The 18,250-nt window shown below is 38.1% G+C and overlaps 2 protein-coding genes across 3 annotated transcripts in view; one reads left to right on the forward strand and one right to left on the reverse strand.

Moving 5' to 3' along the window:
- The window catches only part of zgc:109889 (uncharacterized protein LOC553542 homolog), a 57,410-nt gene extending 50,840 nt beyond the window's left edge, over nucleotides 1–6,570 (forward strand). Inside the window, exon 10 of the mRNA XM_051723020.1 lies at nucleotides 5,940–6,570. The gene's annotated coding sequence lies outside the window, so the exon portion shown is untranslated. The remainder of the gene's footprint in view (nucleotides 1–5,939) is intronic.
- A 5,174-nt stretch (nucleotides 6,571–11,744) lies between these two features.
- Nucleotides 11,745–17,531, reverse strand: gpr185b (G protein-coupled receptor 185 b). 2 transcript variants are annotated; one of them, XM_051723155.1, is made up of 3 exons: nucleotides 17,394–17,531; nucleotides 17,157–17,301; nucleotides 11,745–16,389 (listed from the first exon to the last, which is right to left on the reverse strand). In XM_051723155.1, exon 3 carries the CDS (start codon nucleotides 16,385–16,387, stop codon nucleotides 15,389–15,391), a length of 999 nt encoding a protein of 332 aa, XP_051579115.1. In that variant the 5' UTR covers nucleotides 16,388–16,389; nucleotides 17,157–17,301; nucleotides 17,394–17,531; the 3' UTR covers nucleotides 11,745–15,388. The 2 variants fall into 2 exon arrangements, with proteins under 2 accessions (XP_051579115.1, XP_051579106.1); XM_051723146.1 differs by having other exon boundaries at nucleotides 17,244–17,427.
- Between the last annotated feature and the right edge of the window lie 719 nt (nucleotides 17,532–18,250).

Here is an 18,250-nt window from a genome sequence, read left to right on the forward strand (position 1 = left end):
CCCTAAATTGATGAATGAGCAAAAAAATTCTCTTGATTCTGAGATAAACTTGGAGGAGCATGGCAAGGTAATTAAGGCCTTGCCTACAGGCAAGGCTCTGGGGCCAGATGGTTTTGCCACTGAATTTTTTAGATCTTATGCTACAGAACTGGCTCCACTTTTGTTAGAAGTTTACACAGAATCATTAAAGAATGGAAAGCTTCCGCCAACCATGACTCAAGCCCGGATCAGTCTGATACTTAAAAAGGACAAAGATCCAAGCGAGTGTAAGAGTTACCGTCCAATTTCCCTGATCCAGCTAGACGTAAAAATATTGTCAAAAATTCTGGCTCACCGATTAAGATATGACATCTCTTATACATATAGATCAGGTGGGGTTTATTTGGGGCCGCAGCTCTTCTGATAACATTAGGCGTTTCATCAATATTATGTGGTCATTGGTGAATGACTAGACTCCGGTCACGGCCATGTCACTTGACGCGAAAATGCATTTGATATGGTAGAATGGGATTATCTTTTTAAGATTTTGGAAATATACGGGTTCGGGAATACCTTTATTGGATGGATTAAGTTACTTTCTAGACACGCGGTAGTGGCAGTACAAACAAATGGATTAATTTCAGATTATTATACTCTAGATAGGGGCACCGGCATGGTTACCCTCTTTCCCCATTATTGTTCTGTCTTGCCCTGGAACCATTAGCAGCCGCGATAAGAAGGGAAGATGATTTTCCAGGGGTGTTGGTGGGAGGTGTGGCACATAAGCTTTTGCTTTACACAGATGATATTTTATTATTCGTCTCTGACCCCATTAGATCTATGCCTTGCCTCCATAGAATTATTAATTCCTTTCAATTGGTCTAAATCTGAAGCTTTGTCTCTGACAGCGTACTGCCCAGTAACGGCTTTTCAGCCAAGCGCCTTCCAGTGGCCCAAATAGGGCATTAACTATTTGGGCATTTTATTCCCAGCAAATTTGTCTGATTTAGTCATTTTGACCCCTTAATTAAAAGGTTTTCAAGCGATGTGGGCAGGTGGGCTTCATTACATTTATCTATGATTGGGAAGGTTAATGTTATTCAAACACATTCACCTGTTACAATCTCTCCCTGTAGATGTCCCCCTCTCTTATTTCAAGCAATTTGATAGCATAGCGAAGTCCTTCATTTGGAATGGTAAGCATCCTAGATTACATTTTAATAAGTTACATAGGCCGATTGACAAAGGTGGGCAAGGCCTACCCAAGATTTTGTTTTGTTATTATGCATTCGATCTCAGACATTTGGCTCATTGGTCGCTTCCACTTGAAAGAGCCCCTCCCTGATTTTGTATTGAACAGGAAGTTCTCGCCCCTATTTTGCCATTGCAGAGCATTTCTATCAAACTAATCGGAGAAGTTAATTTACACCCCGTTATCTTGTATTTGTACTCGGTATGGACAAAAGTGTCCAGAGTGTTTAATTCGGACATTTATTTAAATGTTGCCTCAAGCATATGGCTGAACCCTGAATTATGTATTAATAAGTCTCCTTTCTGCTGGTCAGAGTGGATTGTGAGGGGGGTTACTACACTCGGTGACCTGTATGTGAGTGGAGTGTTGAGATCTTTTGAAAATTTGGTTCAACATTTTGGGATTCCCAGATCTCAATTCTATAGGTATTTACAGCTGCGCCACTTGCTCTGTATTGTTTTTGGGAGTAGCACACACACCCCTAAAGTGGCAGATACTCTGGGAGAGGTGATTACTGCTTTTGGAAAAGGTCATGAGGCATCAGTGTATTACTCCCTGCTAATTCAGAGTCTACGGGACGGAGCTTCAACTTCTCTCAAGAGATTATGGGAGAAAGATTTAAATTTGGTATTGGAGGAGGGAGTGTGGGCCAGGATTAATTATTTAGCATTTTTGGGGGACTCTCGGGGAGGGGATGGGGAGAGAGAAGTTTAGTTTAATTATGTATGTTTATTATATATATATATTTTTTTCTGTGTGTGTGTGTGTGTGTATTATTATTATTATGTGACCACGGGGGTGTTCGTTGGGGGTCAGGGTGGGGTTGGTGATTGGGGAAGGATATTAGTGGGGGTTAAATGTTAAATGCTGATTCGATGTGTATGTGTTATGTTTTTCTTTGTTGTGAATTTTTGAATCAATAAAAAATGTTAATTTAATTTTTTTTTTTTTTTTTAACAACCACAGGTGCACCTCCAATTGACTCCAATTAGCCTATCAGAAGCTAATTGCCTAAAGGCTTGACATCATTTTCTGGACTTTTCCAAGCTGGTTAAAGGCACAGTTAACTTGGTGTATGTAAACTTCTGACCCACTGGATTTGTGATATAGTCAATTAAAAGTAAAGCAATCTGTCTGTAAACAATTGTTGGGAAAATTACTCGTGTCATGCACGAAGTAGATGTTCTAAACAACTTGCCAAAATTATTGTTTGCTAATATGAAAACTGTGGAGTGGTTAAAAAATTGGTTTTAATGACTTCAACCTAAGTGTATGTAAACTTCTGACTTCAACTGTGTGTGTGTGTGTGTGTGTGTGTGTGTGTGTGTGTGTATATATATATATATATATATATATATATATATATATATATATATATTATACACATACAGTATATATACACACACTCATTGAACACTTTATTAGGGACACCTGTACACCTACCTATTCATGCTATTATCTAATCAGCCAATTGTGTGGCAGCAGAGAAATGCATAAAGTAATTCAGATACCGATCAGGAGCTTCAGTTAATGTTCACATTAACTATCAGAATGGGTAAAAATTTGATCTCAGTGATTTAGACCGTGGCATGATTGTTGGTGCCAGATGGGCTGGTTTGAGTATTTCTGTAACTGCTGATCTTCTGGGATTTGCACAAACCATAGTCTCTAGAGTTTATTAAGAATGGTGCTAAAAACAAAAAACACTCAGTGAGTAGCAATTCTGTGGACAGAAATGCTTTGTTGATGAGAAAGGTCAACAGAGACTGGCCAGACAGGTTCAAACTGACCGAAAGGTTACGGTAACTCGGATAACCACTCTGTACAATTGTAGTGAGCAGAATAGTATCTCAGAATGCACAACATGTCAAACATTTTATATGGAAGTACTGACAACATTTTTCCCAAATTCCAAATAAAAATATTGTCATTAGAGCATTTATTTGCAGAAAATGACAACTGGTCAAAATAACAAAAAAGATGCAGTGTTTTCAGACCTCGAATAATGCAAAGAAAACAAGTTCATTTTCAATTTTAAACAACACAATACTAATGTTTTAACTTAGGAAGAGTTCAGAATCAGTATTTGGTGGAGTAACTCTGATTTTTCAATCACAGCTTTCATGCATCTTGGCACGCTCTTTACCAGTCTTTCACATTGCTGTTGGGTGACTTTATGCCACTCCTGACGCAAAAATTCAAGCAGCTCGGCTTTTTTTGATGGCTTGTGGCCATCCATCTTCCTCTTGATCACATTCTAGAGGTTTTCAATGGGGTTCAGGTCTGGAGATTGGGCTGTAACAAAGGGGATAGCCACAGTCTACTTGTAGATTAATATTGTGGAGGATGAGAATTTAAGGAATTTAATGCCCATTGCAATGAAAATGCAACCTATTTGGGGACTAGTTCTAGACTTTGGGAAACATTTAATGTTACTTAAATGTGCTATATTAGTGCATTTCTATCTATATTGTGGAAGGCTTTATTTGGAAAATGTTAATAAAGCATTATTAGGGGGCCTGAGTAGCTCAGTGAGTAAAGACACTGACTATCATCCCTGGAGTTGCGAGTTCGAATCCAGAGCATGCTGAGTGACTCCAGCCAGGTCTCCTAAGCAACCAAATTGGCCCGGTTGCTAGGGAGGGTAGAGTCACATGGGGTAACCTCCTCATGGTCGCTATAATGTGACTCGCTCGCGGTGGGGCGCGTGGTGAGTTGTGTGTGAATGCTGCGGTGGATGCTGTGGTGGACTCCACACGCACTATGTCTCCGCGGTAACGTGCTCAACAAGCCATGTGATAAGATGCACGGGTTGACGGTGTCTGAGATTCGTCCTCCGCCACCTGAATTGAGGCGAGTCACTACGCCACCACGAGGACTTAGATATTCCAAATTGGGGAGAAAAAGAAAAAAATTATCAGTGCATGAGTTGGGTGTTATGGGCACTACAGCAGATAAGATATCTTTGAATAAAAAGCTTGAATATGGGTCTATTCCTCACACAGAGTTATTTGAAGACTTGGATTATAGCTAACTAATAAATAGATTACTTTTAATGATTGTTTTATGGTGCTTTTGTGGTTTATTTGTATGTTTTTATTTTATTTTTATTTTTTTAGCTGCAGCATTTTCTGAAAACTCATTTTGTGTCCCATAACAAACAAATTAAAAATTAAGAGCTTAGTAAATTATGAACCGTTTACAGAATTTTTATTCATTTTATCATTTTAAAGTTTAGTCTTGGTTAAAGTAGCTATTCCTTCACAAACATTACAAAAAGTAATAATCCTTCAAGAAGATCAAAATTGTTCTTTTTTTTTTATCACGATGGAAGTGGTGGCTAATACCAAGCTACCGTAGTTTCATTGTAGGCTACTAACAATATCCACAGTAATTATGGTATCTATCCTACTGTTTATAACTTTACTATAGTTAAAAAGGACAGCAGAAATCACACAGAACAGAATGAAACCATTAAAATGTCATACTAGGTAAATGCATCAACTGCGTTAAATGTGATGACATTTAATTGATAAAATTAACTGATTGAATTCAACCAGTATACATACGCTTTTTTACATTTCTAAAAGTGTTAATACGTAAAATGATTACGTTTTAGAGCCTGTCAGTAATGTACATTTCAGTGTATATGTAATCATAAGCAAATGTAAGTTTGCCAGAACCACACTTTACATAAGAATACATACGAATTCTAATGAGATCATGTTGACACCCTCTTTTTCTAACTAACCTTAGAGCATGACCTCATAATTATTAGAACAGCCAGTTGGGCGACCACACAACGCTAATTTTAGTACAACTAGCCCAGGACTGCTGCTCATATGAAAGGGAAAATAGTTGAAAAAGTATTCAAGGCTAGTACATTTAGTGTTTACAGTATACGTTTTAATGTGTCCATGTTCCCAAAGAAAAGGCCACATTTTGACCTTTTAAATGCATGATGACCAAGTAACAAGCAGATAACACAACTTTTAATTAAATTCTCAAGTCTGCATAGCAATATTTATGGGCAATTTGCTCAAATAGAGCACAAATACATGGTAGATGTTTAGTTAGACATTTGTTTGTTTACGGAGTTTAAAATATTTCAGTGTTATTAATGTTTTCGTTCCAAACCTCCCAGCGAATAGAATAGATTCAAGGGTTTTCGCTGTATGGACAATCTGAAGTAGTCAACTATATCTAACACATCTTCTGTAAATTATATTGAAATTTAGTGTTATTTATCTCGGGAATAATTTTTTTTTTTTTCTGTATCTAAGGGATGGCAGGAGACTGGTTGAGTTGAGTTTGCGTTATGTCATTAGTGATGCAATTTCCCAAAAGTAATTTATTAAAAGAACTTAGCAGCTTTGAATGGATTGAATTTTTTTAAGAGTTTTATTTGCTCTCTTCTTGGTTTCAAGTCAAGGTTGGAGGACTTTTAAACTATATTAGTGCATTCTGAATGCTGATTGCTGCTGCTTGAGGGCAATTATTGGTAGTGCAACTACAAAAGACTTTTAACAACAATACTGGGCTCAAGTACATTATGCAAGATGGGTCCATTAAACACACCTTATCACTATACTTTAATACTTTGTTTTGAGGTTCAAGTGGTGCTGTGTTAGTAGTTATGGATTGTATCTTTAACTGTGTAAGAATCTCTCATAATTGTTGTTTTTTTTCACCCGGTTTGATCCTACAGGATCAAACTGTTCACTTGTCAATCAAGTGAACCATAGATACAACAGATGTCAGCACTATATCACCCAGGGAACCAACACTGCATATTTAAGCAGACAACAATAAAGACAGCTGTGCTCTGTTACCTGTTTGACCTGGTAGTATACATCCATTAACACAAATAAAAATTAACAGTTTGTTCTGTTACTTCTGTAATTCTAGGTAAGGTCTCAGTTGTTGTTGTTTTTTTTTTTTTTTTGCTAGTGTTTTAATTTTGAATCATTTTTCTTGACCTTGGGCAATTGACATGCTTAATATGCTAATTTGTACAGAATGAAAGCACTTCAGTATTTCAGTTTTTATTTTCTATTTTCTATTTATTTGCTTAAATGTGCCACTCACACCTGCACAGACAGGGAAGTTTAAACTCTCCCGAATTTAACAGCTATCATAGGCTGTGCTTTAGCCTGTGTTTTGTATGTATACAATAATGTCTTCTGTGTTTAAGCAATGTGATATATAGAACTTTGTTGAGACTGCAGAACTTTATCTAGACAATAATCTACAAGAGAATCAATGTATCTGAAAAAAATACACTGTAGGCAAATGCTGTATGCATGTACAGACTGCCATTAAAGTGCTTCTTAAAACAATTTTACAGTGTGGTTTGTGGCAACATTTGATGCATCTGTTTCAATTCATTTTTAATTAATTTAATCCATCTTGGTATCTTGGTAAATCTCTTATTGAATTACTTGTTAATTGTAGTTATACCTGATTTACTTAATCGGGTTTAAGGGGTTTTGAAATCTTGAAAATCATGGAAATCTCTATTGTGATAAAAGGTCCAGTAATCACACACAGCTGAAAAAGTCATGTAAATTCAATGGTAAAAAGGTGTGGGTACCCTGTTTTAACTAGTTAACTTCTCATGTGCATTATTACATACCATTACCTTCTTACTCTCGCTGTCCACACATCCTTTATTTTATATCTATTGACTTACAGATGGTGTAGTTTAGCCTTGTTACTCTACGGACGCTAGATCAGATTACATTACAGGCTGTGGTTTAATGAACTCTCTATTAAAAAGTCTTCATTGTTTCTCAGACCCTTAGTGTTTACCTTGCTTCTTTCCCTCGTCTCATCTCTATTTTTCTTTTATGCTTTCTCGTGCCTTATAAATTGGTAAAGAATGTGACTGAGGGTCTTTTTCACCTGGTCTGAACTTTGAAAGATGTCAGATGTCTCTCCATCACAGGCGTAATTTACGGCTGGGATCAGCTATGTGAATCTGACGCATCTCCCTCCTTTTTCATAGTCTTTTATTGTCTCCTTCAGCTATTTGTAGAGCTGTCAAGTGAGTGAGCCTGCAATGTTTACTGGAAAATTAGTTTTTTTCCTCCACAGGGATACATGAAAAAGTCATAAGTGACTTATTGTAATAGAAGGTTTTATGAGGCCTTGTTTCCTGTTCAGGTCTGTTTTTGAACATTTGTGTGCGTGCCTAATAGAGAAATAGATAATTAAGAAGGGGTGACGGGAAGTTCACTATGATTCAGCAGTAACAGATGAGTTGGTAGTCATACAGCAGATGCGCTAGCTTACTGTCAAGTGTTGCTTATCTGTGTTAAGCCTGGTTCAATCTGTACGATTTTTTCTGTCCTTTACGATTGCTGCCTGTCAGACTGTACTATGACCCCAGTAAATATACCAATACAGATTGTGCGACATATGCTGTACGACATATGTCTTCTATGTCAGACTGTACAAAATACATCTTTTAGGACTATAGCACTAATTTTTGCTATATTTTGGAGTAATGCTGTGTTCCAAATGAAGTCTGAGGTGAGAATAACCGATTTAAATTTCCCACTTCCATCCTCAATGCATTCCAGTCAATCACACATCATGGTCTCATGCACAATCTTCCAGATGCTAGCTAGCTAGATATGTAGTAGCTATTTCACAAGCTAAATAAGTGAAAACATAGGCATTGATTGATACACAAACAATTATTCTTAATATCTTGTACATTTATTGTATATTGCATGTTCACACATTTCGTGCAGTGAAAATACATAAAAGTTTGTTTTTACGTTTAACAAAACCCAACTTCACGTTATGTTTGTTGGTCACCACCACACTGGAAATGACGCCAAATGACGCTTCTCACTGAGGTCAGGGTTGATCAATCTACCCTGAGATTACAAGGTGGATGTCCAACTCCGAGCAGCGTTCCAGTCATTATTTTCAAGAAGGAGGTTGGAAAATACTGAGTTACGAGTTGTTTGGAAGGCAGCATAAGTCATGGCTGGGTAAAATAGGATGCCATGGAATGCCCATTCTACAATGCGAACTCGAGGTAATTTTGAGAGTATGATCATAATGTGAAGATAACGTTAGCTAGCACCATATTTGTTTTGGCATATCACACAGACAAGCTAGTATCAACATTTTTAGCTGAATGTTTATCTCTCTCTCACTCACACACACAAACACACTCCAAGTAGTGCTACTTCCCTTCATTGTTGTTGATTGTATTTGGTGCGTTGATTGCATCATCAGATGTTGTGTTTCTATTTGTTCTTTAATAGTCAGGCAACGTAAGAGTGGTCACTGCAGGACCCAAAATTTCTGATGTCAGAACTTCGTTGAAGGCTAAAGGTCATCGTAAGGGTAATCGGCCATCCATCGGTGAGCATGTCACACTAAACGATGTAAGATTGCAGATTTTGCCTACAATGACAGAAATCCCTTAGGATTCCCAAAATCTGTCTCAGATGGCAGAATCGTAGTGAAAATCCTACAGTGTGAACCTGGCTTTATTTGGTGGCCTTCAAAGCGCCCTGCTTTTAATTGCTAAAATTCTTTGTGGAGTTTAATAACAACGGCTATATGTTTTAGAGGTCATATCCTGCGATATGTGTTTGTGTCTTGAAGCAGTTCTCATGTTAGCAGTGCCTCAGTCTCAGTGGCGCTGTAGTGACTCAGTGCTGTCGAAGAGGTGATACTGTCACCTCTCACTTTCTCTCCGCATGCGGGGGCGCGCGTGAACGGTGACTCATCGCAGCTTTTCACCATGAGCGTGTTCGTGAGTGAGCGAGCGAGTGAGTGGGCAGATTGAGTGGGTAAACCTTACTGTCCTGCCTCTTTTCACTTTCATTAGTTGTGATTCATCGAAATTACCAGCAGGAAGCGCAATTTCTCACTTATTTGGCCAACGTTCATGAGAGGGTGAGTTTATCGTTATCTTTACGGACCCTACCATCAGTTTTAGTGTTATTTCTCGAACTGAATGTAGATAAACTTCATTAACCATCGTCCACCAATCTCTTAACTTCATTCTCCCGTATGTAGGTATATCTGATAGAGTAGCAAAGATCAGCTAAATTTTGCAAATGGTAGCAGCGAGTTTTTACCTCAGTTCGTGTTTCTTTTCATGTTTAGGTTACACATTTATTCCTTGTTGAAAAAGAAAATAGATAACTTCATTAGATAACCTACAACGGTAACTGTACATTTATAAACAGTAGGATAAATACCATAATTACTGTGGATATTGTTAGTAGCCTACAATGAAACTAAGTAGCTTGGTGTTAGCCACCACTTCCATCTTGATAATAAAAAAAATAAAAATGATCTTCTTTAAGGATAGTCCTTATTAGGACTACTTTTTGTAATGTTTGTGAAGGAATAGCTAAGAGCGGTGGTCGATTTACTTTAAAAAAAAAAAAAAAAAAAATGTAAATTCAAAGGGGATGGTGTCAATTTATTTGGGGGCGGAGGGGGGGGGATATAATACTTATGGGTCAAAAATCTAGTTTTAAACACTTGTGTCATGTTGTCAGAAATTTAATCTTTGTTTCCAATTTGGTTTCATACTTTTTAAAAAAAAAAAAAGAAAAAAAAAAAAGCCTTCATAGCATTTTCTACAAAACAAATTTAAACTTTAAAATTGTCATGTGGTGTAACTATCAAGTAAAAAGTATTATAATACTTTATTTTCACCTTGAATACATTAGAGTATAAACAACTAAATTATTAATTTCCAAAAAATTTTCAAACACGTTTTTCATGGTAAAAAATAAATTAATAGTTTTTATAAATATTATGAATTTTTTTAACAAACATATCAAGAAGTTTGCTCAGGGATACACCACATGACTTGAACAAAATGTGCCTTTTCATAAAAAATGTCAAAATTAATATCAGATTTTTTATTTTTATTTTTAATTCATGCTCAGTCTTGAGGGTCTAAAGGTGTCGCTCTGTTTTATGGTTTTTATGGTCAACATAAACCTACATGTTGGTTACACCCAGTTACTTTTATTTGGTGGTCAGAAGCGTTTAAAATATTTTAAAACACAATTATTATTTTTTTATTATTATTATTTTATTATTATTATTATTATTTTTAAGAAATAACTATAAAATGTTATTCTGCAGTCATGCCAACATTTATTTTTTCAGGACTTTCAGCTTTTAATGAGACTTTGACTTTATTTATTTATTTATTTATTTATTTACTGTCTCTGGACACCTTTTTTTATTTTAAGCCCCAGAAAAAAATATCAATATGACTTTAAACTCAGAAATTGAAAATATTCTCATCATAGAAGAGGTGTATTCAAGTAAAGCGTTTGTGTGAATTGCATTTTTATGTATGACAAAAATGAGTGTAGCTTCATTGACCCTTAAAACACATGGCCATAATATGCACCTGTTACCCTCCGTTATTTTATTGTATGGTGAATTTTGTGGGAAGTATCCAGGTTATGATCATGAAAAAAAAAAACAAAGAAAAAAAACTAGATCACTCGTCCACTGTCACAGACACGCATTTTTTTCTACTTCAAGAACTGAACTAGTATAAAGGAAGTTTGGGCTGTTTCTATGAAGGATGCTTAAACAGTTGTTCTACACACAAAAGCGTTTTATGGGCGAAACCCCGAAAAATGTTTGAATTAAAAACATGTACATATTGTAACTGTACACTCGTCATTGCAATCTCTTACTTTATGTTCTCTTCTTTTTAAAGAAAGACCAAATATTTTCTTGAACTGTTCTCTTGACCATTTTTGAAGTGCGCGAAACGTTTGCAAACGTGCATTAACTTCAGTGGTGTAAGTTTCATGTGAACACTAGGAAGAACCCATCGCTAAACTCGGACATGATTGCCGGTGTTTCCAGAAAACCGGCGTCTTTTCACAGTGTAGAGACAGCTCGCGCGCTCAGGGTTGCCAGATTGCGTGACTAAAGCGTCGCCCTGGCAGAATGTATCCAAACTATTCAAGTGTCAAGATCTAATTGGGGATTTCACTTATAGAAATCTGGCAACCTCATATGTGGAAATAAATTCTGACTGGTTAATCGCCTTTATTTAAAGTCCGTTATTTATCAAACGTAGAAAATTAAATATTTTACTTGTATGATTAGTTCTAATACATGACACAACTGATCTAAAGGGGATGGTAAGGGAGTGGTGGTTTTACCAGTGTGATGCTTTTCGATATTTCATTCAACAAGGGGGATGCCATCCCCTCTATGCCCCATCAACTCGAGCCCTGGCTACGAGCCGACTTTCATCGGCCCTACAAAAAGGGCGCGAATCCCCTCTCAGCGTAGGCTCGGCAAGATTTCAGATCCCACACTCCATTCAGCGTTATGTAAAAAGGGAACGGCTCAATAATCAAACGCATTCCTTTTAAAGCTCAGCCGCCTTCAAACGGTGACCTGCACCGGCGTGAGTGCTGTCTTCCCTCCTCACACACATGCATTTAAATGATAAAGTCACCAAACAACCACAGACTGATTGAGTTTGCTGAATTTTATTTGACAAAGTATTCTCCTTGAGTCGTTTTTTTTTTTTTTTCACTCTCTTTCTTTTTCTCAGTATTGTCATATTTACAGTAATAAAAAATAAATCATTTTTAGGAAGGATTACATTCCACACTTACATTGCAACGTGTAGCATGTTCCTTTTATAAAGTGCATTGTACTTGTCAGATTTTCGTTCACAATAATAAGAGAAACAATGCAAGAAAATCATAAACACATTTACATCACAGTATCAGAGCACCCAGCTACATGACCACTTTCTAATAAGGCCCACATTTCGCCAGTTATAACTGACCCCTTAATTGTGCTGACAGCTTGTCTAAAAGGAAAATTCCTTTAGCTCTATAGATGTTAAACAGATTGGAAGAGTGATTGTAAATTACAGTGAGACTCGTTTATTAATCAGTAACAGAGATTTGGATAATGGGCTACATTTGTGTGCAGTGGTTACATAACCCCAGAGGCTCTTCCATTGGCTTATCTCTCTTTCTCTTTCCTTATTTTGGGACGATTCCTTCTCACTTTAATGTTGCCATTGATGGGAAATACAGAGCTCTGCTTAATGGCCCAGAAAAGGGATTTCAAACACCCTAGATAAGTGTAACATTTCATGCTCTTCAAGGTTATTTTAAGCAGGGCCAGATTTGGTGTTAACAGAGCTTCTGTGCAGCTAGGAGCTGTCATTCAGACAACCTCTCTCTCCATTTATGTACGCCAAGAGTGACGTCACAACACAGGACTAAGGAATGCTTACATTCTTTCTCTTTCTCTTTTAACAACTATTAAAGATTCTTCCTGGCTGCCTGGCATACTTCAATCAATTGTATGATGATATCTGTGGTGTTAGTACTTAGATGGGTCACTTTTGAGCATGAGGCTGGGGGTGGACCATCTGTCCAACAAGTACTGTTGAGAGGGAGGAACGCAGACATTCCTCTGGCGTAGAACTTGTATAGCACCTGGTTCTGGGGCTGTTTTTGAGCTGTATCTTACAGACCTCACTAGTTGTTAAAACAACCAATGTCTGTCATCGATGGTGTTTTAGTAAACCACCTGGACACACAAAAGTGTGCTTTGATCACTGCAAGATTTAAAGATGATCGACACAGGAAGGTGATGTTAAAAATCTTGATCCTTACTTTCATTCACTGATATGATAAATGCATGAAAATCAATAAGACACTAGCAAGTATGGCACTGTCTGCCTTGCCAACACACTTAGTATTTTTGTGTTGATTTGTTTCTGTTTTTGCTTTTTTAGGAAACCATCGATAAGAATACATATACTGAATACACACACACACACAGACACACACACACACCAAAACAACATCATCAAACTCATGCCCTGATGTGTGTAAAAATATGTTTCCATACAGCATTGCATAAGAAAAATAACTGCTGCACCCCTGAACAAACAGAATCTATGGCATCCCATTGAGTATACTGTAGTGGAGATACATTATTTAACAATAGATTTGCAGAAAAACATTGATATTTGCCAGGTGTTGTATATTATGTGGGGTGGGTTATTTTTTAATAGTGCGCACAGTTTGATAGGTCACTGAACCCCACTCCTGACATAAGTGAGTGGCGTATAAACAAATGGTTCACTCTCTCTCTTCATCTCTCACCCTCTAAATTACGCACACATCAATCACACATATGCACACACACACACACACACACACACACACACACACACACACACAAAAGACTGGAGTTTTTGTTTTGTTTTTTCACAGTATCCAGACTGTGAAAAAGCTCCATATTAAAGTCCATCAGTTTTCATACAGGTCACTAAGAGTATTGAGGTTAGTCAGAGGGCACCTGGATGGGCTCTCAAGGCCAACTTTGAAGACTTGTACTACAATGTGATAACACATCTTACAGTACAAAACAGTACAATTGAAACACCCTGGTCTTGCTAACCTATTCTGTTTTATCATGTTCAAGTCAGGAAGTAGAATTAGCTCTGTTGATTGCCTTATTGTGATTGTACCACTATCAATGAACGGTACACGTTGATTCATTATTGCAGAAGACAAAAGGTAAGGCCAAAATTAATATTCTTTGTCATAAATGACGGGTCGTCAAAAAACTGCTGCGAGATTTATACCCCCTAAAAACACAAGGCTTTGTCATGAGCTCCACAAGTATCTATGCATATAAAATGTTATGACAACTAATCGTTTATTGTATCAGTTAGTGATGTATCTTTTGCGCAGTTGTGAGAGCTACAGTGTTTCTCAGTTTTGTTCTTTGTGTTTGTTTGTTTTTTTGGGGGGGTGGGGTTTTTTTTTTTTTTTTTTTTTTATTTATTTTTTTTTTGGTTGTACAGCTTAAATCAGATTTGGCGGATTCAGTTATGTGTTTTTGAGAATCACCATGTAAAAGTAATTTACATTAGCCAAAGTCCCTTCTGTCCCATTGTGGCTTAGTTATCTTTTAATAAGCTTGTATGTAGACCTATTTACACACAAACCTGCTCATAACATTAATCTCTGAACTGACTAATTGTACAGCCTACACACACAATTATATCTGATAATCGCTTGGATCATTTCACGGTATAGACCCAGTAGCGTTTGTCTCATTTAAGCATTGCCGTCCCAGATTGCCTTTTGCAAAATAACGTTATAACAGTTACCTTGAAACATGTTGCCTGAGGTCGAGGCTGACATCTAATTTTCACGAGCAAACCTTCATTAACCCCACTGTCTCGCACTAAAATCTAGACATGCACTCGAGCACGCGAATTGCATTAAAGTGATGGATTCCGGGACCGAAAAAAATATATAATTTCGTGGCAGCAGATATTTCACCGTCCTCACGTTACGTTAGCAAACCGATACAAAATTCAAAAAAGGAATCCTTTGATGTCAGTTATGATATAAGGTTTCACTGCAAATTATGTAAATGACGCATTGTAACAAAACACGCTAAAATTAAAAGAGAATGTTCGCTTTCTTCTCGCACCAAAATTCAACTTAGTAAGACGATCTAAACAGAGTGATGCAATTTGATAGAATTGGCAGTAAAGCAACAGATACCAGAAGAGTTATAATTTTTGCTCACGGGACCTTGTTTTCTCTCTGTCATTCATACATTTTTAAGCGAACACAGATCTTAGTGTTAAAGGCGAGTTTGCAAGGGAATAGTCTCGTTTCATCTGTCGCTGTCCTTGGTGCTGAAAGTGCTCTACATAATGTGAACGTGAAAGCTTTCTTCACACAAACCTGGCTTGGTCTTGATATAATTTTCACTGTAAATGGTGATTTTATTTATAAATATATAGTATTGTTACTGATGGTAGCCTGTGATTTGTTTCTCTGGGCCTGAACTGCACCTCTCAGATCATTTAGATTATTAAGATCATATTAAAATTTAACTGGGATAATTATTAGTTATTGATGATGCAATTTGATATTACTGTGCATAGTGCTGCACTATGCATTGAAGACATCAAATTAAACAGTGCAAACTGACATCTTGGACTTGTAACTGCAACATGTACTGCACATCCAGAACATTTGACTGGGATCCCACCAAGGGAGGACATCATATCATTAACATTTACACAGTACAAACCAATTCTGTGAGCTAGACATAACTCATACACAGTCCGACCTAAACATCGCTTGATGTCCTTAGCCGCAAGGAGAAGTTGGACGGAACACATCCGCAGCAGGCTAGCCACAGGGATTTCTGGATGTCCGGGTTTCTGTAAGCATATATGATTGGGTTTATGACAGAGTTACATGTCGCTGGCAGCACCGTTGCATACGTGTAGATCACTGGGTAGCTTGAGTCTGCCACAATTGAATACATGGCGAAGGGCATCCAGCATGCGGCAAAGGTGCAAAGGATGACCGAGAGTGTGGATACACCTTTTGTGGTGGAAATAGCCATAAACTGGTGCTGAACAGCAATCTGCTGTGCATGGCGGAAGGCAATCTTACAGATCTGCAGGTAAAGCTGCATCATGAGGGCAAACACAAGCAAGAACGTCACAGCGAGTACCACAGCATTGTTCTTGGTGACTGGCCGACAAATACTGCAGCTGGCCTCATCTTGTAGGCAGTTCCAGCCAAGCACTGGCAGTAGGCCCAGGATGATGCCAACCAACCAAATGAGAACCACCATTACATAGGTGAACGTCACTGTGCGCTCTGTGTGGTAGGTCAGAGCATTGTAGAGAGACAAGTAGCGATCCACTGTGATGGCCAGAATGTTGAGCACTGATGCGGAGAAAGCTGCGATCAGCAGGCCGACGGAGATCAGCGTCACAATCTCTGTGTTCAGCATATAGATGAAGACAAAGTTGAGAATGAGACTAAGTCCTGCAAGCAGGTCTGCAAATGCAAGACTCCCTATCAGGATGAACATAGGGGCTCTCAAGGTGGGAGTGTAAAACAGGATGGCAATCACAATTGCGTTCTCACACGAGATGAGCGTGCCTGTCACGCACAGTGCAATGTCCCATGGGCTAACGGGCATTGGTCGCAGCTCTGCCGTTCTTACCGGTGATGAGTTCCGCACATCCAGGAGATTCCACGTGGCCGCCGTGGAGAGGGAAGAGGTGTTTTGAAGTTGGTTGCTCATTGCTGGTGCAAGAGAGTGAATCATAGCTATTGGGGTGGGGGGGTGGGGTAGGTAGTGAAGATAAGAGAGAATGTGTGTGTCAGTAAAAAGGCAGTGGGCATAGGATATCTGTCAAAATAAATATGCCTGAAGCCTCCAAACCACACTAAATAGTCTCTTATTCCTATGGCAGTCTCTTCTAAACAGTGGAATTAAAAGCCCATTTAAATTAACTTATTAATTAAGATATGTATTCACAAATTTTGTTATTGAATCAAGTTTTCCAATTTAGTTATTATAATTAGCAAATGAAAGTATTTTTGATGCTAATTAGAAATTAAACATTGTCAATAAGCATTTGAGAGGCACAATTAAGACATTTTAATCTTCTCAACACAAATGTAGCAAATTGTATCCAGATACAATGAGCTATAAAAATATGCAACATGTCTTTTAATTTACTACTGCATGTGCATTTAATCGCAAAAAGCTATTAATCAAACACCGGTCTCAACAAAAGCACGCACTTTGTTTCTATTTTTAGCAATTGTCTAAAAATAAGACGCGCCTCGGTGCACGGGTCTCTTATGAAAGCATCGTGTATATGCTTCCAGAATTCACAATGATGCGCTTTTGCCTGACGCCATAGACGCAGACACATTTTAGCTGAGCGCAATGGGTTTTCATTCATAAATTTCCGCCTCACCAACCTACCAATGTATAAACCGTAAAAGAAAAGACTGCAAAGGACTCAGAGAGGTCAACCCTCCAGTAGTTAATTCAGATACAATGATGACCATTAAAAAACAATCACCTCCAATTAACGACACATTTATCCAAGGCGTTTTCTCACAAAAGCCACCCGTTACAGAATACACAAGTGCTCATCAGCAGACGGTACCTCAGTGCCATGAAGCTGCAATGCCTTTTTCTCCCCCGAGCTCGAGTGCAGTCCGTGCCTGTCATACGAGAGGAGATGGAGATGAGAAGGGAGATGAACGACCCAGAAAAAGACGGAGAACAACATAAAAGAAAAACTAAAACTCCCGACCCCTCTTCTTTCTATCTTTGTTCCAAGGGTAAAATCGTTATCTTTGGCGGGTTTCTTCCTCTGGAAAGAAGAGGTGCACATCGGTTAGCATGGCTAATACTGTTGGTAGGACGACAGCTCCGGCTCGCTTGATATTCCCCCCATTGGACCTCACCGATGATTCTCCCCTCTGACGTCAAGAGTCCTCACAACATTCATGATCGAGTCTGTGAATCAGAGATGCTGTGGACGGAATATTAATAAAAAAACGCGTTCAGACAACACGAATCCAATTATAAGGTACAAGAGACTTAGTGTACTTATAGTTTCTGGCGTACTATCCCCCGGTGCCGACACAAGGTCGCCGCCAGCTACTGCCGCTTTGCGCTAAAACGTTTCTTTCTCCTTTTCTCTAAGATGAAGTATAGCCACACCACACATATTTTAAGTAACCGAATATCTCCCTGGCGCTTATGTCCGTTGTGATATCTAATCTCCCCCACTTATGACTTCTGTGTGTGTGTGTGTGTGTGTGTGTGTGTGTGTGTGTGTGTGTGTGTTTTCGCGATGTTACGCAACATTACAGCTCTAATTTAATAGAAAATGGTCAAACATAAAGTTAAATTATCTAATATATCGTATCAGATAGGGAAAGCCTAATCGAGTAACGGCGTTATCAGAGGATATTTCTGTTGTAGTGCTGTGGTGATGATGTGAATCTATTTCATTCAGAAGCTGAAGGAAGGATTTTTCCTTGGCGCGTGTCTCACGCAGCTCTACTGAGGACACCGAAAAAAACTCCAGCTACTCTTAACATGTCTTTGCAAGGGTATTTATTTTTAGGAAGTCACGTTTGTTAGAATTGTGCTTCTGATACT

Source organism: Myxocyprinus asiaticus, chromosome 2, assembly GCF_019703515.2.
Source record: "Myxocyprinus asiaticus isolate MX2 ecotype Aquarium Trade chromosome 2, UBuf_Myxa_2, whole genome shotgun sequence".
In the NCBI taxonomy this organism is placed as follows: domain Eukaryota; kingdom Metazoa; phylum Chordata; class Actinopteri; order Cypriniformes; family Catostomidae; genus Myxocyprinus; species Myxocyprinus asiaticus.